The sequence below is a fragment of the Nothobranchius furzeri genome, chromosome 10, assembly GCF_043380555.1.
Source record: "Nothobranchius furzeri strain GRZ-AD chromosome 10, NfurGRZ-RIMD1, whole genome shotgun sequence".
NCBI lineage: Eukaryota > Metazoa > Chordata > Actinopteri > Cyprinodontiformes > Nothobranchiidae > Nothobranchius > Nothobranchius furzeri.
The window spans coordinates 58,159,318-58,184,822 of NC_091750.1; the positions used below are offsets into that span (position 1 = coordinate 58,159,318).

The window sequence follows — 25,505 nt, forward strand, 5'->3', positions numbered from 1 at the left end:
ATGATGTGGAAGTCCAAGTCCTTAACTTTGAATTTTCAAGTCATGATCAAGTCATCTGTCAAACTTCTATTTAATGACAATGATAATAAATAAATCCCAGAAATAAAGCTTCTTAAAGCTTCATTTATTTGCTTAAACAAGCAGGAAGTGCAACTGAAACTGATTATAAACAAAGTGCTGCTGCATTTAGCGGTACATCAAACCCAGAACCAAGAATGATTCATGATTTTTCTCCATGTGTGCCACTTTTGTGCTAAAATATCAGATATGCTCAAGTCATCATCAAGTCAACAGAAGCAAGTCGATTCAAGTCTGAGTCAAGTCATAAGTCTTTATAGATTTTATCAAGTCAAGTCAGAAGTCATTAAAATAATGACTCAAGTCTGACTAGAGTCATGTGACTCAAGTCCGCACCTCGTTGTAAAGAGTTGTCCTATTAAGTTTAAGGCATGCTTCAGTAAAACAGAGACTGAAACTAAGCTCCACCATATCGTCGACCAGAGTTTCAAAAGATTTAGCAGATAAAACCCAAAGAACAGCAGCAAGGAATTCATCCTCCTTATCTTTGCAGGTCTGCATAGTGCAGAAGAAAGATACCAAGAAGATGTATGCAATGAAGTACATGAACAAGCTCAAATGTGTGGAACGGAATGAAGTGAGGAATGTCCTGAAGGAGATGCAGATCATGCAGAACCTCGAGCATCCTTTCCTGGTTAATTTCTGGTAAGGCAGCAAGCTTTAATTCACGTTTTCTATTAGTTCTAACAGATGTGAAGCAACATACTGTTTTTGTTTTTTATCATGTTGCAAAAGACACAATTTAGTTACAATGGCAAAACACTGAGCTGGCAGCATGTGGAGATGAAATAGAAACTATTTTTGATCGGGTACCACATCCCTCTGTAGCACGTAGCATTGGTTAGCTCCAAGCAGATGGAACAAAACAAATAAAGTTCACAAGTGAGAAGATTTCTTGCAGTATCAGATAATATGAAGATAGGAATAATTTTGTTGTATAACAATCATGTGGATCCTTAGGATACACTGAAGAAAACACTTTATTTTAGTTGCTGCAGCTTCTGTGTAGCAGTGACAAGGGGTAGTGGGGTGGCAAAGAAGGGAGCACTCTATGGAGAGCTGAGGAGGAGGTCCACTGCAGGGTTTCGTATTTAATCACATTTACCACTAAACAAAAAGTCCAAAATATCTAAATGTTTGTTGTTTGGCAGAACAACTTTAAAGGTGTACTCTTTAATCAATACATTAAGCATGATTGACCAACACTATAAGATAAATCAAGCACAGAGCTAGTTCTTCAATATAATAATACAAATTAATTTAAAGAGCAATCACTTAATCCAAGTAAGAATAGAAATAACTTCTATGGCATTTTATTTTATATCATATATCTCTAGGTCGTGCCTAATCCATGCCTAATCTCTGCACCCCGCCACCCCACGGACAGAAAAGGCTGCGTGGAAAACTTCTAAGTTTGGAAGCCCTTACTCAACAACAAAACAGGTTCAGGCTTGTGTTATTTGTGGTGATAAAACATCAACTTTGCACGTTTTACCCAAGAGGAAACAAGAGTGAATGGAGGCAGAGGAAGAGTCGCTCGGCTGTTAGGCAATCAGAAGCAAGACATTTGCTTATCGTAATTTTAATGAGTAAGACTTAAAATCCTATCCTTTTCCGTCCCACCACTCCTCCGGCTAACTTCTACTTCCTGAAAAAGGAGCATTAGAGCTATTTTATACTAGAGACCAGAGGAGATTTGTTGATATAATAATAATAATAATAATAACAATAACAATAAGTGTATGCTCACTTTGTGGCATTAAGAGTGCTACTAGATTGGATTTTAACACACAAGAAGAGTCTGATCAATGTGGCAGTGCACTCTTTCACCCTTTCTAGTTTTATGTTGACTGGCACTTTTCCATTTAATCACTGAGGTTGTAGAAATGTCCAGAAGGATGTTGACCACTGAGAAAGTCACCATCCATGTCCATCTCACTCTTTGAAGTTGCTAAATGGAAAATTCAGTTTGCTCACTGAACCAGGCTTTTATAGGTGTTACTTTCTCCTCTCGGCAGCTTCTCGTTGAATCCAGAGCTGAGGGAGTCTTCCCCTCAACAGCTTATTAAACCTGCGAGTGCCGATCAAAGATGGCTCATCAGATGCCAGTTGCCCTTTATCGTCATCGCCGGTACGCCAGAGTTTACCGAGTCACAAATGCCTTCTTTTAAGGTGTCCAATAAGTAAGACTTGTTAAGCTTTCATCTGAAAGGCATCATTAATTCTTGATGAGCACTTCTACTCTACAGTGAGACATAGCCACTTAAGTATTCTGCCAGGAGGAGAAGCACAGAGGTGAGAAAGGCTGCTCAGAGACAAAGATGCTTGGACACAACTTTTGACAATCTGTCATTTCAATTTTAAAGCAAAGTGCAGTCATACATTTTAAACACACGTCTGTTTTGGGGATTCTCTTTACTATCTCTCTCCTCACAGATGAGTCGTGGCAGAAAACTGTAGTGCTAGCTTTCTTGCTTGATTGCATGCTGTGTTAGCCAATAAAGTGTGTGTGTGTGTGTGTGTGTGTGTGTGTGTGTGTGTGTGTGTGTGTGTGTGTGTGTGTGTGTGTGAGGTGTTTCTCCAGAGATGTGCTGGGTCAGCTCTGTGCCCACTCAACCCCCCCCCCCCCCCCCCCCTCCATCCATCTGTTTCGTTGAGCTAGTTATAAGATCTCAAGGTCATAGTGATGTGGGAAGACCACCTGCAAGGAAGTGAAGTGTAAACTTTCCCCTAAAATCTCTTTTATTCTCTCCTCTGCGCTCACCTTGTTTTTTTACCCCCTTTTTCAATCGTTCGCCACCTGCTCCGCTTCCGTTTCCTCCTCTGGCTGTCTCTGCGTTTTCCACTGGTTGTTACAGGGTATGACCTCAGATGTGTGTGCTGTGAGCATGGAGCAAATCAGTAAAATAGCACTGTAATGATGGGAAATAAAACGTTTTAAACAAGTTATTTCTATATTATGGGAATCTTTTACAGAAAATGATGATTTTAAAGAATTACAATGTTTGAAATGACATCTTTATTTATGTGGTGCTGACAGAGGAAAAACTCCAACATGTCCTGCTGAGAATTGGTGCTGCTTTGAAATAAATAACAGCAAAACACTTAAATTAAATTAACATCCAAATTGATTAATTCTTCTTGGTGTTCTTAGTTTGTTTTTACACAAAACACGATCCTCTTGCTTGGCATCTTAAAACCCTGAAATCCTTTTCTGTTCTCAAAGTTGCATATTTGGACTTTCTATGAAACTAAAGTCCTTTTACTTGGAAAAAAAAAACGATTAGTGGTGGATTTATTGGATTGGAGAGCAACCTGATGGGAATTTGCCTCTAAAGATGATTTTCAAATTCAACCAAATCACGACTTATGCTTGAGTAAAACTGTGCAACCCGTTGAATGAAAGTACGGAAACATAACAGTACATTATTAAGTTAATCAAAAAAATGAGGAAATGTTCACTTTAAGGGATTATTTCGGTCTAGTTGAAGTGTTATTTTGCACATTCATTCTGTGTTTACTTTCGTAGTCCATTACTTTGTTCCTTTTTTTACACAGTTTAGTATAAAAATAGTAAGTAGGATTTAGTAGTAGGAGAAACGGAAGTGATGCCAACAACGTCGAACTCTGATGATGACTAGAGGCATTTGTCAAAACATGTCAGGTAAAAAAAAAACAACAACAAAAAAACAAAAATAAAGTAATGGATAGTTTAAGTGTTATATTGTGTAGAAATTAAACACTTATTTTATTGCCTCTAGCACATAGTTTCCCTATTGACATCTGGCTTTATACAGCTCCAACACGTCACAGCAGTCGGTGCAACTTATTTTTTTAAATAAAGCTCTAAGTCAATACTGCATAAGAAGGCTATTTATGCAGAATTTTCTATTGTAATTATTACACCCAGAAACATAACTGTTTACATTTTTGTTTCATCCGAGAAAATCTCTTCATATTAAAACTAGCTGTCAACAAAACATCAATGAAACAAACTGCAAACATATGGCTCGTTTTAATCAGGCACTAATTCTTTCAGCAAAGTTTAAAGTGACATAATTTTTTCCTAGTGATAAGGGGCAGTACATACAGAAATTGTTGCGAGCACAGTGGTATTTTTGTGTTTGAGTAAGACATTACCAACGGATGGCCATTGTGGTCAAAATCCCTCGGAGCTCAATTTTTAAACGTGTACTGCATCAGATCGTTCAACCTCCAGTGAAATGACAAGAACATTCAAAAATAGATGTTGAAATAACATTTCAAATAACTGAAATGTATTTTTCTGAAATGTTTGTTTTTCTCAAATTTGAGTAAAATCTTTTGGAAATTTATATATATATATATATATATATAAGTTTTTTTTCATAAGAAACAAATAAAGGGGCAATGCAGTGATCCACAAGGTCCAGTTTGGTGTGCCACCCTGTCTGGCCACACTTATCATAATGTTCTGGGGGTTCCCCTGTTTTAGACCTGATTTCTAAGGCTGTCTGTTACAAAGCCGCTAATATGTTTCATCAACTGGGCATCATTTAATTCATTCAACAACATTTTGATGGAGATTTCCAGAGATTAAAGGTAAAAAATACACATTGTCACTTTAAATACTCTTGATTCTGTAAAATCTTAGATCTTTATGCTGAGTTATGATGTAAAAACCTATTTTTAAAACATGGCTGCATTAAATCTAAAACTTTGTGCCATAAATGCTTCACTTGCTTCAGGAAGTCCCTCTTTTGTCAAAATCCTTATGTAATCCCATTAGTGGATCTCATCTTTGTGCAAAAAGAAATCTTCCTTCGTTTTCTCTGTTTTTCAGAAACCCAAACAATGACACCATGTTGTTTGACAAAAGAAAGCCTTTAAGGATCCCCAAGAGCCCTTATACATAAAAGGTTCAGTGAAGCCCACGTGCTATATTCTGAAGTCCCTGCACGTTTTTACTGAATAGTTTGAGCAAGGATGAGCTAACTCTGGACTCTAATATCACAAGTGCTGCAAGCAGTAATGAGGCCTCATTTTACTTTTAACACTGCAGAATTTGCCGAACGCTTGAAAGCAGTTTGTCAGCATGTCAGACGTTTGGCTTAATGTCAAGGTGACCTGTGAAATGCAAGATGGAATGAGAACCTGGAAGGGTAAAACAAAAGGTAAATCAAGTACTGTTGGTGCTAAACTACAATGGTGGAAGGAAAATAATTTAGTGTTTGCTGAAAGTAATTAAAAAGTTAAAGATTTAAAGCTCATGGATTGCTATCATGGCATTCTATTTATGCATCTGTTTGTGCAATTGAGGGCAAGAGTGTGCTGCATTGAACACCAACTGATGGGAGCTGCCAATCTAAGGGAGGTGTTGGGTGACAGGGTGAGAGGAAGGTCTGAAGGCTGTCTGCATCAATCCAACATGTGACAGTCTGCATGGTTGGCTGGCTGAGACCATTTCAGCAAGGTGTTGTGGCAGTGGGAGTGTTTTATGTGAAGGCATTGGTAGAATTGATGTTTATTGATGCAGTACACCATACTTAATACTTATCTCTGAGATGCAGTCATGTGTTTCTTTTCATTATTCTTTATGTGATTAAAAGTTTGGACATTAGTTGAGAAGAATTTCACCTTAATCAGACAGAGGTCTAAACCCAGCCTAGACAAACTATAGAAATAGCAAGATATTTTGCTTTGCAGGTCTGTCTAGCCATGCTCCATTGTAGCCTCAGCAGGTCTACCATTGGCCTGATCAGTTTTAGGTCTGACCAATCACAGTGCTCTATGTTTGTAGAGAGAAATTAGGCAGGTTTAGCACCAGAGCAGCGATGGAGAAAAACTACAAAGATGGCGTTGGCTCAGCTGGGATCAACTTTGGACGATTTAGACATGGGCTTCTTTTTAAAGCATGAGCAGATAGAGATACTCAAGCAGGGCGTCCAACTTTTGATCTTTTCCATGCATGAGAGTGTGGTGGGTGGAGGTGGGATGGGAGACACCGTCTAGCCCCCGTCTGCTGAGGAGAGGGGGCTGGTGGATAGGGACGCAGAGCATTTCACCTCCGTAAGCTTAAACTTAATTTATACTTCTCTGTCAACTAGAGTATTAGAGTCACACACACATTGTTGGCGATGTTTGTTTGTTTTTTTTTCCTGGGGAGTGTTGCAAAGCAATTCCCCGCCAAGACAACACAGGGCATAGCCCTATTCTTGGGTACCCATCCACCATTAAAATCATGTATCTGGTCCAAAATAGTGTATTTATATATATTTTCTATGTATTTCAGAGACTTTTTAACATGGACAAATTTGTCCCTCATTCTCCTCCACCTCTTCATGCGATCAGCACCTCTAAACCCACGTTTCTCCATCCATCCATTTTCTGAACCCGCTTTGTCCACGTAGGGTCGCGAGGGGGCTGGTGCCTATCTCCAGCGGTCAACGGGCAATCAGGCGGGGTACACCCTGGACAGAGAGCCAGTCCATCGCAGGGCAACACAGAAACACACAGGGCAAACAATCACACACACACACACACACACACACTCACACCTAAGGACAATTTGGACAGACCAATCAACCTAAGAGCCATGTTTTTGGACTGTGGGAGGAAGCCGGAGATCCCGGAGAGAACCCACGCATGCACAGGGAGAACATGCAAACTCCATGCAGAAAGATCCCAGGCCGGGAAGCAAACCCATGACCTTCTTGCTACAAGGCAACAGCTCAAACCACTGCGCCACTGCGCAGCCTCCCCACGTTTCTCGTCAATTCCATCTGTTGCTGCATGTCTTTGTACTCCTTCAGTCACAGGTGAATAAACATTCCTTTTTTTTTGACTTTTTCTATGAGGCGTTCTTCAATCTGTTCTGTGTTTGCTGCTAAACATCTTTTTTATTTTTGAGAGAGTGATGGTGGTGCTGTTGATGAGTTTAAAGGAAGTGGTGTCCTGATCAATCACAAGCTTGAGGTTTCTGTCACTTTTGACGGATAGTTAAAAAGCTGTCAGCCTCTGCAAGCTCATCAGGAAGCACTTGTGCTGAGGCGTAATGGCGTTGCATGTCTCTGTACCAACGCAGACAAAGTATAAATTAGCACGGGGGGAGGGAGGGAGGGAGGGGGTCGTTCTTAAGACCTGAATTAAATAACCTATTTAAAACAATGCTTGACATTGTTTTGTTGCTCAGATTAGTCCTAGCATTGTCCAATTGTATGCAGAGACAGAGACTGTCCCAGGACAGAGTTCTATATGAGCCCTGGCCAGAAAAAATATTTATACATATAGAATGGCTTGTCAGGCTAGTTTAAACCAGTTTCTCACTGGGCTGTTGACATTGGGAGACATACTTTTAGAAAATCTTCCTTTTAGATTAATAATGAATTTACATGTACCAAACCTCTGTGAAAAGTCCTATAAAGTATTGTGCGATATAATCAAAGTTGTGTTCCAATTTTGATTTAGGTTCCTAATTTGAGATGTTCTGGAACAAACTGAATCATTTGAATGGCTCTTCTAAGTGAATGATAAGAGACGAGTCCTTGTAGAGATCCATTCATACCCCCCACCATGTCACATTTAACATCATTTTTAACAGGTAACAAGTTTGTTTTTCCCAGATAGAAGACCAAGACAATCCAACATGTTTCAAAACCCAGATTTATGACCAGAGTGGTCCTGATGTCCTTCTGAGCGTACCATAGAGCTGTTATCACACCACACATGGTAGGAGTATCTGATAAGATTATCTTTAGTGTGGGTATGATCATTGTGCATGTCTTTAAGATTGTCAAAACGGATGGGTTTGAACTAGATTTTAGCATGTTCTCCTCATTTGAGATTTATTTTGGTACTTAAGTTGCTTCCCACAGGTCAAACACATCTGCATATCACTTTGTATAACTGTTCCTGCATAAAACAATTATTTTCTTCTTTGACAGTAAATGTCTTATTGTCTTGTTAGAATACATTTCTAATCTGCACCAATCAGGAATTTTCCTCTAATAAAAGACAGAAACCCAATCCAATTGTGCATCCTCAGTTTTTTTCCCCACCCATCCATGTAACTTCACCAGACGTAACTGTTGCCTCTGACAGGAGAAAAGTAACACCTTTTGGGACACGTTACCATTAGCCTGCAAGCCCCTGTGGTTCCTTCAGACATCCATTACCACGGTGGCCTGGGGTGCCTCTGCATCTAAAAGCTCCTTATTCAGGATGCTCTCCCATGAGACTGAGAGCACCTGGAGGCTAAGAAGAGGTCACATTGAAATGCACGTGAGGAAGAGCAGAGGCAGACATTAAAGGGGAAAAAAATAGTGAAAAGAAGAGGGTATATGCAGCTACGGGACCAGAGAGACTGAATCAGGGAGTGAACCAGCACACCACAGAGGGACCAGTCTCGATGCCAGGACAGCTAATGAAACGTCTGCACCATTTCAACATAATATACTGACACAGATCTGCTGCCTAACTGCTGCTGTCTACTCGGAAAGTTTTCTGGGCCGTCAAGCAGCAGCTGCCAATAGATGTTAAATATATTCTTTCTTGTTTTACTAAGCTCATCACAGCAAAATACAATAAAGGCAGGTGGATTTGACAAAGCAATTCTCCATTAGCTTATGTTGCATTTCAAATTTTCTTTATTATTTTGTTTACAGCTGTTACTAAAAGAGACAGCCCACCCAAAAAATAAAAAAATAAAAAAATAAATAAAATGTAAAAGTCCCTCTTGGCAGATAACAAGAAGTACCTAAATTAAGCTTTTTGAATATTAAATACCCCCATAAAATCCAGATACACTGTGAGGAAAATTAATTAAACACTATAATGGTTTTTAATTAACAAAAGGTGCAAACTAGAAGAAAGGGAGTGTGATTAGATTTAGCAGTTAGAAAGAGTTTTTTAAATGAAAATTATTATATTTCCTAAAAACTCTGTTGTTTTAAGCACACCCATCCCAGTGTGAAAAGAGTGTGAAAAGATTACCATCAACAAGTCTGTCTGCCTTGTTTTCTCTCAACTTTTTAACAGCAGTAATGACAGAGAAGCCTTCTGGTTTTATAACTTTGGCTTGTTGATGGAAGACTAGTGGGACAGAAAACATGAAATCTGCAACCAAGCGTGAGCGCTGGTTTTCTACTCAATTAAACTGGTTTTGCACGTGTGCTGTTCAATAACATGGTGGCTTGATGAATAGAAACTAAACCCTGCCTGCAAAACAGCTCCATCCCAATGTTTGTGTTTCAACTTATTTGTGTCCTCATTAATTAATTATTCTGTTATGTTTCATTTTCTATTGAAGTTGGCATCACCTGCTCACAGTGCACACACGTTAATGCAGGTTTTCAAAAAGACTATTCTAGAAATCCCATTAACCCCGAGAAGAAACATTTCTGGACGAATTTGGTCAAGTTTAAAGTCACATTTATTTAAGATTTTCCACTCACATCAGATAATACCGGTGCGTTTTGCTGTAATTCTGCCATCTCCTTTCATTGGCCTAGAACAGCACCAGAAGACTCGTTTGAGTTTAGACTTTGGAAGTGTGACTCTTTCCCAAGACATGAGAATAAAAGACCATGCTTGCAATTCCAAATATGACAAGACTATCCAAAAATTTTAAATGAAGTTGTATGATGATTTATTTTATCAGCATGCACAGCCTAAATAATCAAATTTACAGGTTACTTTATTTCATAGAATAAGGCACATCTTTTTTTATTTTTTATTTTTTTTATTTTTTTACAAGCAAACCCCAATCAATAAATACGTTGTTGATGGTTACCCAAACCTTTGAGGATTAGGCCAAAGCAAATGTAATAGCAGGAAATGGTTGATTCTGTCAGGATTAGCATGTGGATGTCACAAGAATTTATCTGGAGCATTTCACGACTTGAGTTTAAAACACACTACTTTCCGAACTTATCTGTTTAGTGCACGGAGACGGTTTCCAGCGTCTAATCAAAGCTGAGTGGAATACTTCTGCTCCATCACACTGGGAGGCTGTAAAAACATTGCACTCATCCTCAGATACATGTTGATTGAGACTCATTTGCAGAAGTACTCTAGTTTTAACAAACTCCTATTTGCTAAGTTCAAACCTCCTTTGCTCAGTTGGAGTGTAATAGCTTAAACTTTCAGAAAAGTGCCATTGAACTGCTCTCTTTCCTTACTTGTTGTGCCTTATTCCTCACAGGTCAGAAAGCATTGGCCTAAAGACGAATTAACAAGAAGCGTGGTCTCATAATTAAGGAACTAATAGGTTAGGATTATTAAGAGGGAGAAACAATACATAGCGAGCCTCCCATATTTGGAGTAATATGTTCCATTGTAGCATTTGAGTAAACAGCCGTTATTTGTTATTTTTTATTAAAGAACTTATTGCTTCTCAGCAGAGGTGTGACCAAGTCACTGCTTTGCAAGTCACAAGTAAGTCACAAGTTTTTCCAGTCAAGTCTCGAGTCAAGTCCAAGTCAAAGACCATCAAGTCGAGTCCAAGTCCTTAACTTTGAATTTGTAAGTAGACGAGTTTGCTTGATTCAGGATTTTGCACAGTAATCAACTTTCATTGATGGGACAGACATTAACATGCCCAACAAAATTGTGCTCTTCTACAAAAAAAAAAAAAACATCCTTTTAATCGCTAATGTGATCACATAGAGATTATGCTTCATGTGCAGCCTTACCTTATTTGACTTAAAGGCCAACACAGCACTGATCTGATTAATCCCTCAGTTTTTTTTGAAAACTGCAGACAACGTTTTCTTTTCCTGCCAATGTGGGACCCTGAAACTGAAACTGACTGGCAGATATAAAATGATGTTAAATAGACTGAAAGCAAAGACGTGTGCTCAGTTTAACGTCTACTTCTTTTACATAATCAAGGCATTTCTTACCATGTTAACGTCGGAGACAAAGACAAACGATTAATTCCTTAGCCGTTACTCGCGTCAGGCTTGTAGAGTTGGTCTCTTAGAAACTCTTGTTGAAATACTCATCAGTAATTTTAATGAACAATTTCCTTTTGTACCAAAGCTTTGCAATGACGTGGTTGGTCTGAGTAGCTCAAGGCTGACTTGTGTATTTAGTTTAGCTTCTGGCCTTTTCATTTCTTAGTTGTTGCTGTTAGACGCAGGAATCAGAGCTGATTCATTCAGTTAAATAAATCCGTGTACGGAGGTAAAACTTATAAACAAATGCATGTTCATTGTGTTTGTCAATCTAAGTTTCTGTTGCCTTCATCTGGACTGAATGTTTTTTCTCCTTGCACCTTTCAAATGTGTTTCTGATGGTGAAACTCTAGGATTTGAAAAGCCTGACAGATCTACACACACTGTCACTTTACATTCATGGACTCACCCATCTTGAGTCACGATGGGAAAGGCTGTTGTTGGTTTAAGCATCCTGGAAACAGAGAATGTGCCGACTATTATAAGCTAATCGTTAGCATTAGCAACTTCACCACACAGCAGAAGCTCATCCAGGCTTGAGTTATTTGTGGAGATAAATCAGTAGTAGAGTCACGTTGCTGTTATCCAATCCGAGAAGAGATGTCCAAATATCAGGACACAGGAGTACACCTTTACCACACCTTTAAACACATTCTTCTTTTTATTTACTCAATTTTTTTATGCAGGTATTCATTCCAGGACGAGGAGGACATGTTTATGGTGGTGGACTTGCTCCTGGGTGGAGACTTGCGGTATCACCTCCAGCAGAACGTGCACTTTACAGAGAGCACTGTGAAGCTCTACATATGTGAGTTAGCTCTGGCTCTGGGATACCTCCGCTGTAAGCACATCATACACCGGTGAGAGCGCCCATCTGTCAGTTTTCTCTCTAGATATAGATTTGTTTGTTTTTTTTTCTAACATGACGGTTCCAGGTTTGTGCTAAGGGGTTGACGATAAACATAATATCGTGTCCACATCAAAACACTTAGGCCAGATGCTGATGTTTATGCCCCCGTTTAATTTATCTAATGTACATTAAGTGCTTTTTAGCAGATATACTTGCAGCTGTAGAGAAGTCACTGACTCACAGGTCCAAGAAAAGCCGGGTACTGCCAAACATTATTATCCTAAGTTGTTAAAATGTGCTGCCAGAATACATTAAAGTCAATGAGAAAGCAAAATGTTAAAAAACCCAACCGTCATTACTCGAGACAAATCTGTTTCAATCTAAAAATGTTTTTCTGCTCTATTGTGAGTAATCTGAAGCCTTTTATCAGGTTTTTTGTCATTATTCAAATTTATAAAAGACTTCATTTATTGAAATTACAGGTCATGACAAATACTTTCAACTGTAGATTAATGATCCCCTTATTATGTTTTCTGGTGACTTGACTTCATTGAAAAAGACTTTGGGTAGGGAATCAGAGTTCATCAGCAGCAACAGCATAAAACAACTAATTTGTTTCAATAAGAGTCTAAAACAATCATTCATTGTGAAAAGTGTAGAGGTGTTATTGAAAGACATTCTCGAACCGGACGGGGCAGAAGGGTCTGGTTTTCACGCTTCTGTTGGGGTCATTGTAAGTTATAAAGACATTTCACTTCCTGTTTTAAAGAAAAATGTGCTTTGCACATGAAAATCAATGAGAGCTTGGTCGTGTGCAAATAGTGAAAACAAATATTAATTCAATGGCAACAAGAAACCCAATAGACAAAAAAGAAAAGGTTTGAGTTTTGGTGCATGTATGAAATAATAAACTGTAGGAAGCCTGATTTTCATTAATTTATTTACTTATTTGCATGAGCTTTTCCAAATATTTGCCTTTATGGTGGTAACACTTCACAGTAGGAGTCATTTTATTAATGTTACTTAGTGCATTAATAAGCATTGTTATACTAAGGATCCCTTTATTAACATGCTCGATATTACCTAGTAAATGTCCTTAAGGTTAGAACAAAAGGCCCAAGGGTGTGTCTGCTAGTGCTTAAAATTGTAAAGCATTACCGAAATGGTGATAAAATACATTTTAAATCTGTCTGGTGAAATGCACAAGACAAAAATTAAGTAGTTTTATTTTCTTAAGGGAGAATTTTGTTAGATTCCATCTCCTTGAGTAAATTAAAAGTCCAGATGACATTGAAAATTGTCAAACACCCATTTAAAACACCCTTTATATGTGAATTAGCCTTTGGACTTCCTCCTCCACTCTGGAGTCTGAGCAAAGAGGTAATCATAGAAACTCAGGCCTTCTGAAATCATGAGGAGTAGAAAACATCACTTCAACAAGGAATAATAATTTATCAACACCCACTGATAAATTACACAATTTAACATGAAGTAGTCTTCTTGCTCCCATCCATGCTCCTAAACCTCCACAAGACGGGGAGGGAGACAAATTAATAAGGCAGTGTATTCATTTGTTTATTCATGGACCTTTCAGAGTTGTGCCACTGCACAGGTGTTAGGAAGGTTTTTTAAGAATGCACTGACATCTTTTCAATCTGCATTCATTAGCATCAAATTGGAAGAGCAAACAAAAGTAACTCACTGCTCATCTCTATGGAAATGGAATAAATCAGTTCCACTCCTAGATGTGGACGGGAAAACATTAGGATGGCAAGAAAATGCATGCAAAACATTCAAAGAGTGATTCTGTTTGCGCATGCATATGCCTTTATAGTTAAAAATGTGCTTATTCATGTCAACATGACAATTTTGAATTCAAAAAGTGTGCATCATGTGCATCATTAGCAACGTTTTAGCAGGATGATGCCCAAAGTTACCAAGGCGAAAAACATTATAACACAGCCAAACTCATGATGATTAGAGGAGTACAGTAATTCAATGGAACCTTGTGCAGAATAATGAACATTGTTCTGAGAGGAAGACACAATAGTCAGAAAAGTATTTTAAAATGTTCCCCAAACAAATCAATAATTGCCTTGCATAACAGTTTCAGTAACAAATAAATGCAGAAAATCTGTTTTTAGGCAACCACGACATTCGAAACGGTCAGATTGGCTTATCTGATGGTGACATCTTTAATTACCATTGGATTAGGGAGAACTGTGTTCATCTCATTTTGTAATTTTCTAAAAACAGTGTCTAGACATTTGGGAGTGACAAAGTGTGCAGGGTTGTAATCCTCCTCTTTGACTATTTTCATTGGGCTCTGCGTCACTCATCCTTTACAGACAACACAAGCCGTGGTAAACAGTTATTCAGCTCATTTTTGTTTTCCGTGAGTGATAAAAGTGACAGATTTAAGCTTTGGGAATTTAGAACCTAGAAGAGATTTTGTTCATTCCACAATGAAAGACGAGTCTAGATACAAGGCTATGTAACAATTCAAACATTTTTCTATTTAAAACCCTTTTATTAAAATCAAAAGCACATGGATTCCAAGGCTCCAGACAAGATTTGTTGCCTGATTTGTGCCCCGTTCTTGCTTGCGTTTGAGTTCCTCTCCAGCAGCAGCAAAGCTTAATGTTTAGGGTGTGTCCCAGAACGAAGGGATTTCATATGCGCCCCTTTCACGTCCCGTGGAAAGAAGGGGTAACTTATCTCTTACTTATGAATGTTTTATGTTTAAAGTGACAATGTGTATTTTTAACTTTAATCTCTGTAAATATCCATCAAAATGTTGTTGAAAATGAATAAAATGATTAACAGTTGTGGAAAAATGTTGGCGGCTTCATAACACATAGCCGTAACAGGGTCTAAAGTACATAGGGCGTGGGTCTAAGACCCTGGGGGACACCATATTAGATGCCATGCTTCCTTCTGGTCGGCTCGGGGTCCTGCACCTGTCAATGGCGCCTCACTAGATGATTGGCTGGACGTACGACTTATTTAAGTTATGTTACCGCGTTCAAATACATTTAGGTAGTAAGAAACATGAATTTAATAACAAAACAGGTAAACTCTTTCAAAAACTTACGTGAAAGAACATAATCAAAAGAGATGCAATACATTTTGGCTGAGCGGTATTGCCGTAGTATGACGTCATCAGCAGACACAGGACCCAAGCAGATCCAGAAACTACAGCACCAAAAAACTACAATCAGTATTGCATTCTCTCGATAAAATTAGCTGGAGGGCCATCAAAGCCTGAGGAGTCAAGCCGAGGTTGCACGCTTTCTCAGGGGCGCCTCCAGAAAATTTTGATGGGGTGGCCAGACGAGGTCAAAGAAATTTTTGGGGTGGCCCACCAAATAGATCCTTTTGGTAGCAATTTTCTAGGGGTGGCCATGACCACCACTGGCCACTTTTTGGGGGAGCCATTGGCTTTCTGCTCCACAGGTAACAACATTTACCGTAATGTTTTTTAAACTAGCATCAGTTATGGCGATATGGTGTAAAACTCTGAAATGTATTTATGTACTGTCCCCTAGCTCCAGGACACTACAAGCTGCCACTTCAACTCCACTGCATAAAACCATAAAGTCATTTATCTGATTATTTTCCAGTAAACAGAGTGTGTGTTAGTGTGTGTGTGTGTTTGTGTGTGTGTGTGTGTGTGTGTGTGTGTGTGTGTGGTGTGTGTGTGTTTGGTCAGTGTCTTAACACAAACACCACCAGAGGGTTTGAATTATTACCATTAGACTTGAGTCTCAATTAGATGACATCTGCAGAGACATGATGAGTCTCTCTAAACAAGTGGAAAGAAGGTTGGAAGGTGTGCAACAGGGGATGACTGCGCGCATGAGTGTGTGTGTGTGTGTGTGTGTGTGTGTGTGTGTGTGTGTGTGTGTGTGTGTATTTTGATATAAGCTGTCATGGTTGTGCACAAGTTTATCTCATTGCTGCCTCTTTGACATCAATTATTATCCATGGATTAATCCTCGAGAGCATTTTGGTGCCTTGAGGAATCATCGTAATGGAAAGACTTACATGGTGTCAGTCAGTAGATGCTTTTAGCAAGTCAGTATGATGCTGTAGTTCATTCTGGGGAGAACATCTCTGTCCATTACAGTTATTGAGAGTAATTATTTGGCTTTTAAGACACAGGTGAGCAAGGTTCCTTTTGACTGTCATCTGTTTATTTTTATGCTTTGTTTTATAGAATAGATAGAATGCCTTTTATTGTCACTATACACAAATACAATTAGATTAAATGTTTATCCTAAACAATAAACAAATGGCGCAAAAGTGACGCTATGTAATGTACACATGATAACCATGAAATCCTGGAAGTGTTCCAGTCTGGGCTCACGACAGAGCACAGTACTTAGTCTGCTCTTTAGAGGGTTTTAAACAGGTATGAAATATATATTTATAATTAAAAGCTAATTACTATGGATATGCTGTGCACCTGACCACAGCATTAAATACAGTGGATCACAATGTTTTATTTAGTTGGAGTGGTGGTTGGGCATTACTGCTTTAGGTCTTCGGTGAGTCACATCCTTCCTGTTTTTTGAGCATGGGAGATTTTTCATTCTCTTCCGCTGATCTCAACTGGGGGGTGCCCCAGGGATCTGTTCTTGGTCCTCTTTTGGTCTCCCTTTATTTTTTGCCACTTGGAACACTATTCCAGAAATATGGTGTTTTATTCCATTTATAAGCCGACGACTGCCAGGTTTATTTCCTTACTCATTTTTTTCCTGTTTTTTTATCTGTACTCTGGATAATGATTCGAATTTGGAATAGTTTTAAGGTTCTCATGTTTGTTTGAAGTCCCTACAGGGTTTGGCCCTGGAGCTCAAGGGTTCTGTGCATTAGCTTAGCTGTTTCTAGAACTGGACTTTTCTGGACTGAGATGTCAGATGTTTTTCCTAAGATCTGCTTTAGCCGCTCCTCTAGTTTGGGAGTTACTGCCCCAATTACCCCGGGCACCACTGATGTCTTCGCTCTCCAGGCTTTCTCAAGTTCTTCTTTGAGGCCCTAGTACTTCTCTAGTTTCTCATGTTCCTTTTTCATAATGTTGCCATCACTTGGTATCAACCACAATGGCTGTCCTCTGTTTATACACCACCACAATGCCCAGTTATATATATATATATATATATATATATATATATATATATATATATATATATAATTGTTTTTTAACCATTTACATTTTTTCTCCCTTTATGTGAATATTTAGTGAGAAGGAGCCATATCAAGTTCCAAAAATGGGTTAATGCAAGGTGTAGCTCCCTCCAGTTACATGGGAAGTTTCACATTTATCACATTTATCCCAGGTTAAAACTGCTGTGGATCTTTAAACTGACAATTGACACCTACTGCAGGCTGTGAGGAGGATAGGCCAATCCTTAAAGTCCTGTTTGCATTTTTAAAGTGCTAATCCTACTATAGACTACATTAAAATCTTTCATCAACTAAATTCATCAAAGTTTGGGCCAACATCACTAGCAAACATGTAAACAGTCACAGTCTGGCCTTTGTGTGGATACTGGCTCTTTATTCAATGTTGAAATTAATTGATTTTTTTCTGCATATAGTATGTTTTCCTTCCATAGAAATTGTGGGTTTTCTTATTCTGAGGCAGTAGCACAGGTAATGCTCTCCTCCAAATAATTTAGTTGCTTCAGGATGCCTTCGAAAACTGTTAAAGGAGAACATAGTTGAAAATTACTGGTTTGACAAAGTGAAAGGTGAAAGAAAGTGAATTTTCTCACAACTGGCTTTTAAAAACTGAGAAATAATATTCACCACTTGAAATGTAACTTATGTTGCCTCCTTTTTTCTAAGCTGTTCAAAATGAAGAGCGTTGTGAGATATTCGTTATTCATGACAGGAGTTAATGTTTTATTTCCCTGCTGAAGAAAAGAAAACTTGAACCAGGACAGAGGGGAAAGAGAGAGGGCGAGAGAAAGGAGAGAGGAGGGGAATATTATATTCTCCTTTTTCATAAATGCAGATTAAAGTGCCAGCTGGTGCCGGCTCTCCGGTTTCCACCTCGGTATGGTGAACTCAGCGTTACCATAGTCAGAAATCTCCAACGGCTCGGTCCCACTCACAACAGCAGCTTATACGATGGGAGGAGGATTGCTCTCTGAACATGATGGACTGTTCAAAGATGAGTCTGCTCCAGAAAGATCGCTAATTGCATACTCGCGTATTACACTCACGTGCCTCTGTGTGCAAGAAAAAGACCGAGAGCTTTTGGCAGACAGTGGTGTGTATTCAGAGACCCACAGAAAAAGAGGGTTGAGGACAAGATAAAAGACACAGCCTGGAAGAGACAGTAGAGAGAGCTGACATTTCTTTTAACACTGAATGTTTCTGACTTGGTGAATTATTCATCAGTGGTAATTGTGATGTGAGTTGTGCCCTTAGTTTTTTAGGTCTTTCAAGTCTTTTCCCCCCCTCCAACTCAGACTCAGGCTGTATTAGAGTGCAAACTTGCCAAACCCAACTTTTTGAAGCTAGTTCTTTATGTATTGATGAATAAAGAATGAACATATTTTAGTTTAAAGCTGGAATCAGTGTGACATCATTAAGGATTGAGGGACATTATTTGGAAATTTAAAAGGCTATTCATCTCATTCCTGGGCTGGCTCATGTAGAAACGATGATGCGAGCAACATCCGATGAGATACCAGAAGCAGTGCATAGCTACTGGTTTGCATGGCGAGGTTTCATTTCTTGAAGCAGTTCATTTGAACATTGCAGCTTAGATGCTTGTTATGCTGTTCACGGTTGTACTAACAACCAGAGAAAGGTACATTTGTGGCTACAAGAGCAACGTTTGAAACATGCACCTCGGACGTAGCCTGGCAAGCCATCCTATACATGTGTAGAGATAAACTTGACAAAGCAAGAATTTGGTCTAGTTCACTAGGCTACCTCAGACTAAGAGTGTGCTTAAATTCCACTTTTGCTGTACGTGAGTGCATGAGGACCCGGTCCTTCACTCTCTGACTGCATTCTGAACCTTAAATAAAAAATAAAAAAAACATTATTAATATACACAGACTGTAGACCCTAAAATAACTTAATTGAACAATGCTTTTAGTAAGCAGACAAATTATTAAACTAGAGCTCGTTTTTAACATTATACATTATTAAATGTGTCAAAATGATTATTAAACCTGTTGTTTGTATTTCATCTGATGTAGAAGCTAAACTCCAGGCTTGGTGATGAAGAAGGCTTTGACTCTCTACTTTGCTTTTATGTAAATAAGTCTTTCAAATGAATGAATAAATAAATAAATGAAAGAAAGACTAATTACTATTTAGGTACTGATCAGTCTCTGAGCTAAGATTGTTTGCTGCCTCGGTTAAGAAAGTAGCTAAAAGGCTACTGTAAGTTTTTGACCAGATTTTCTAATCGTCCCACCCCTCTACTGCAGTATAGGCAGAGGGATTGTAGCGGTGTCCCGATCGAGCTGTGACAGCTGGTGTCCCTCATAATTTATGTCTCTAAAAAGCTCATAAAAAGTGGATTAATGCGAACAGATTGCATAATCTATTGATGGTTGCCATGTAAACAAAGGCCGGACTGGAAGTTGAATGCATATTTCAAGTAAAGGCTCATGTGGGCCAGGAGTAAGAAAGGTGGATCTTTCCCCTGCTCCGCCCTCCCCTTGTGGAAGGAGCTGAAAGCCACGCCTTCTACCGTGCACACTCACACAAATAGCTTGTAGCGCTAACAGACAAGTAATGTTTTTGACATGTTCCTGTTCAGACATTAACTGCTTATTTCCTCAGACTTTATCAGGTTATGCAGGAGCTGCTAATAACTCGTATGATTCAAATTTGAAGTGTCCAAACAGGGGAACATCTAAAACCATCAGGAATCCATTAAAAGTGATGCTAGCACACCCCTGCTAATGCTACAACGGGCTAAAACAATAGTCCAGTGAATGCAAGGTTGAATGCTACACTAATCACTTAGCTCCAATACACAAAAGATGAATCCCTTTTTGTTCTCCTCCCTCCTCTTCTTCAGTAAGCTTGAGGTTCACACACTGACAATAATTCAATGCAGGTTGAATTAGCGTTTAAGCTAGGTTAGTGTGCTAAGCTACCTGAGGTGCACACTGTTAAATGTGGATATGTAAATTTATTGGTCAATGGCTCGTGTAAATGCTTTGTATTGCTGTGGAGACCAGTGGAGGGAAACAAAGGAAATATAATTACCTTAATATGTTTACGTACCCCAGTTACAAGTCTTCCATACTTGCTGAAATATATTTACAGACGTGTATGAAGATATGCATATATAATGATTCACCTGTGCCATTCAGACACTTTTCTACTTTCCCCATCAGAAACAGGAGAGGCTCATTTAAAATTGCAGCAGTTTGTTGAATTAGACATGTTAGTCACTGTGGGATTGACATTCAGTTCACAACCAAACACAGCTGCTGTCTGACTAACTCCTGAGTGGTTGGTGGGTGTTGATACATGTGTTTTTCTAAGTTTGTGCATACTTCTAAAAACAAGCCGTGCACCAATGCAGTTCTGTGCATTTGGGTGCTGGGTGCTTGTTTGGAGAGTGTGATGTGGGCTGATTGTAGAACTTCCAGAGCTCCTCTAATCTCTTTTCTCTTAGAGAGGCACAGACAAAAACAACTCTGATTTTATTCAAAAGCAGAGAAATTAAAGAGTCTGACACTAAAATGTAACAATCAGCCTGAAAGCAAATGAAGAAACTGTTGCCTATTTTACCTTTACAAAAAATATCTTTAAGAAAACAGTAGCTAAATTTGCTAAATGCATTCAAAAACAATTCAAATATTGGATTTTTTTTGGCCTGATTTTTTTTGCTCTTTAGTACAATTCAAATTAGGTTGCAAATAACCACTTTTCTATTGAACATCCCTAAAATGTCTTGTTTATTCAAAGAACTATTGATTGTTTGTTATTAATTAATTAATTAATTGTTGTCCAGTTTTCTTTAGTTATCTATTAATTAATCTCAGTTGTCTTTTGTTAATTATTTTTGGATTGAGTTTGTTTTGTTCTATAGTGCCTCGGTCTTCTTGTATTTTATTTTGGTAGGAGGACCCACTCGTATATGAAATGTTTCATCTCAAGTGGTTTTGTCCTCCAAAAATTTAAGTTAATAAGTTAATAAATACAATTATATATATATAAATTTATTTATTTATTTATTTCGCGTGTGTGTGTGTATAAAACCTGTTGTTAAAAGTAGACTTGTGTAAGTAGTTTTCCATGTGTTTAATGTTGATAGTAATGAACCATATCCACAATCTGGATGTGCAGCTTTGCAGTTGCAGGGTTTTTGAATGCATGTGTGTAAAGCCCTCAGTTCTCAGGTGAGCTGGCCAGCTCCAGTATCAACTCACTATCAAATGGCCAGGTATGGGGTTAAATTTCCCATCTGCCTGTGATGGAAGGCTGTAATGAGGTCATTAGATCCTGCTAATAGCTTGTAGGGCCATTCAACCAAAAGAAAAGCCAAGGGGATCAATTTCTTGGACCAATGTCACATCTCGCTGACAAGACTCACAGACTTTTACTGCTCATCCTCTCGCTGCCCTACCCTCTTGGTTTACTGCTTTTTTCTTTAACTTTACTTCTTATCCAGAGTTAAAGGCATATCAATGTATCCATTCAGATATGAACTGTATATATCATGCGTAGCTGTCCACTTTGATTGCTCTCTCTCACTTTAGGCATTTAATCTAAAACAGCTATTTTTTAACTTCTTTGGGTTGGTTTTATTTTTAAAGAATATTTTAGATTAATTAATTTTCTCAAATTCTCTACTGTTTTGTCACCCTTTATATAATCTTACTCACAGTTTTAAACACATGCAGATGGTGAAGGTGTCACCTCATCAGAAATCTCGTTCTCATAGACCTGCTGGGACGAGTGCTGACGCAGAACCATCTGCTTCTCAGCACCAATCGATGCGGTACCACCATCATATGATGAAACAAACACGTGGCAAACTGCTAGTTGGAATGAGCAGCTGGTTTTGTTCTTTTACCATATAAAAATCACTCATTTCTAATGAAAAAAGTTCCTTATAATCTTTTATCTTTCATAGACTTAAATATATTAAGAAACATTTTCCCCAAGAAGACTAAACAGCTTTGTAATATTCTAACTGTTCTAAAATAAAAATCACCTTTTTAAGGCAGTGATTAACCCAGCTTTGTATCATTTTATGCTGAGTCAAGAAAAAATATGTCATGTTAATATTAGTACTGTTCTTGTCCAGGAGATTATCTATCTTTTTAGAGCCGTCTGACCTATTTCTTCATATCACTGCTACTGTTTCAAATGTGTGCCTTTTTTGGTCACAGCTCACGTTAAAATACAATCATCACTTCATTATTCATCACTGACAGAAACATTCTCAAGAATTGATTCTGATTACTGTAATTGCATGTCTCTAAGCTTAATGCTAAAATGAGCATTTCCATGCTTATTCTAAAGGTAGCAGGGCCCAGAGAAGATGTGAAAGTAGATTGATCACCTTCATTGATTGATCACAGTTAAACATTTGCGAATTAGTGTTGGTACAAAACATATATATTTTTTGCATTATTTCATGGTATAGTCGAGGGAAATGTGATGAAAACACAAATTTTCAACACAGAATTGTGTTATTTTTTAACAGAGCGTGGCTGATAACCAGTTTTACTGCAGTTAATCTTTGTGTGAAAAGTAGTCCCAGTGCTGTGTGCAATTATGGCGTGTACCCCACTGAAACAAGCTGAGAAACAGAGGAGAGTGACTGCAATTGGTAACCAAAGAGCTCCAAAACAACTTCCAAAGAGATTAAAAGCTAACTTCAGTGCCAAGGGACATCAGTGTCAGATCTCACAGTTTGCCTCTGTCGGAGCAGAAGTGGACTTACTGAATGGAGACCGAGGAGGATGCCACTGTTGGAAGCAAATCACCAAATAATAAAGACAGGAAGCTTCTGGGAGAATGTCTCTTTGACAGATGAAACAAAATGGAAGCTTTTTTTGGTCAACTTAGAACTCTAAGTTCATCAACATGCAAACATGAAGCTTACAAAGAAAAGAGTTCCTATTGGGAAAGTTACCACTACAACACTGTTGGATTTAAGTCTGCCTAATTATGCCTGCTGTCGATGAGTAAAAGCCACGTGTGTATGGTTACCGTGGTGACCATAATGAGCCTTTGACTGCAGCTATAACATGTGTTATAATATTGGCTTCCTCTGGACTTCTGGTTTACACCAACTTCTCATTGGAGGCATTAGCGGCGCAGAAGGACAGCAGAACTGTTTACTCGCGTGATTCGCGGCGCATCAATCCACACCAAGCGTGGCTTCCCCACTGTCCTCCTCGTCGAATACGTGAGAACACAAAATAGAATTCAAAGGTTACGGTTTATTAATGCCATCCGGCATTAAACCAAAACAAAGGAGATCACGTTTGGTATTGCTGTTTGATGTTCCTCTCCACTGCCATGAAAAATGCACTTCTGGAAATATGCTCGGAGTAAATAAACCGTTAGGTCACATGCATTGGTGTAGTTATTTATTTTTAAAATTACTAGAAGCTTTACACTGAAATTGTGTGTGTGGTTTCCTGTTTCCTTTTTTTAACCCAACCATATAGACGCAGTGCTGTCCCGCTGCCATTCTACGCCACTGATGCCTCCAGTTTTGAGTTGGCATCAGACGCAAAATGTAGATGTCAGGTCTTAGTTTACGTTGTCACAATGTTGACCTTATAACAAAGTTCTTGTGCCGCTACTGCAGACCAGAGTAAGCCAGAGCTCCATAAACCTACATTTTAAAAGCTCAAATATATTGCTGCCACTCTAAATGCAACCTTGCTCATAATCTGTCCAGATTGAAAATACTAATCATAATGATCACTGCCTCTGCCTTGGCAGCCTATCATTTCCCAAGCACCACCTGCTGTTGACACGTTTTGCTTTGCCATATTTGCCGACCCTTTAGCTTCACAATGACACCACGACCTTTAGATAAGAAAAAGGCTTCTTTTTTATTCTTTAACTTTAACTTGCTGCTTGCTTTTTTAGCTGTAACACTTTCTTGTCCCTGCCACTTTCTTTTGAAGCAAATGCCAGCCAATTAGGTGTTACATGACCAACCTTTCTCAACCTCTCACAGACTTGCACTAGTTGATCTGCTGTAGCGCCCCACTCCCATGCTACAGGTTGTCCTCATCAGCAACAGTGTGCCACAAAAACACAAATGTACACCGGCAACTTTCTGTTGCCTTTGATCTGTTAAATACTTTCATGCTCCTACAGGGGAGTCAATGCAATTAGAAGAAATCAGTTCTAAAACTGAGTACATCAATTAATCTTATTAGAAAACTTGGGTCTTAATCCGGCCGCTGACTCAACTTTAAGCACAATTTCAAAATTATACATCAAGTAAATTTCAAACTGTTTGTGAAAAGCTCTGAACATTGATTATTGTCTCACCAGTCCAAAAAACTTTGGTTTTTCCAAGAGTGAGGATGACGAGAGGACCGAGAGAAGCTAAGAACACTCTGTTCTGTTCCTCTCTTTTCATTTCAGTCCGCATCAATAAATGCTGGTTGGAGAGGCTGCTACTAACCAGAATATGATGTGTCTGTAAGCAGCCTCCATGTGTCTGTGTCTGTGTGTGTATATATATATATATATATATATATATATATATATATATATATATATATATATATATATATATATATATATATATATATGTATATAGATAGATAGATAGATAGATAGATAGATAGATAGATAGATAGATAGATACACATATATCTATCTATCTATACATACATCTATCTATACATAATATATCTATATCTATCTATACATGTATATCTATATCTACTTATACATATATCTATATATCTATATCTCTCTCTCTCTCTCTCTCTCTCTCTCTCTCTCTCTCTCTCTCTCTCTCTCTCTCTCTATATATATATATATATATATATATATATATATATATATATATATATATATATCGATCGATCGATAGATAGATGATATATATATATATATATATATATATATATATATATATATATATATATATATATAGATAGATAGATAGATAGATAGATAGATATATACACATATATCTATCTATCTATACATACATCTATCTATACATAATATATCTATATCTATTTATACATGTATATCTATATCTACTTATACATATATCTATATATCTATATCTATCTCTCTCTCTCTCTCTCTCTCTCTCTCTCTCTCTATATATATATATATATATATATATATATATATATATATATATATATATATATACATATATATATATATATATATATCGATCGATCGATAGATAGATAGATAGATAGATGATAGATAGATGATAGATAGATAGATAGATAGATAGATAGATAGATAGATAGATAGATAGATAGATAGATGATAGATAGATAGATAGATAGATAGATAGATAGATAGATAGATAGATAGATAGATAGATAGATAGATAGATAGATAGATAGATAGATAGATAGATAGATATAGATAGATAGATAGATATAAACATATATACACACAATGCTCAGCATAAGTGAGTA

General features: G+C 38.0%; 1 protein-coding gene across 1 annotated transcript in view; it reads left to right on the forward strand.

Annotated features, from left to right (window-relative positions):
- stk32a (serine/threonine kinase 32A) overlaps positions 1–25,505 on the forward strand; it is an 81,169-nt gene that overhangs the window by 24,998 nt on the left and 30,666 nt on the right. The window contains exons 4-5 of the mRNA XM_054730736.2: positions 572–723; positions 11,699–11,872. Of these exons, the coding sequence (XP_054586711.1) occupies positions 572–723; positions 11,699–11,872 (326 nt within the window). The remainder of the gene's footprint in view (positions 1–571; positions 724–11,698; positions 11,873–25,505) is intronic.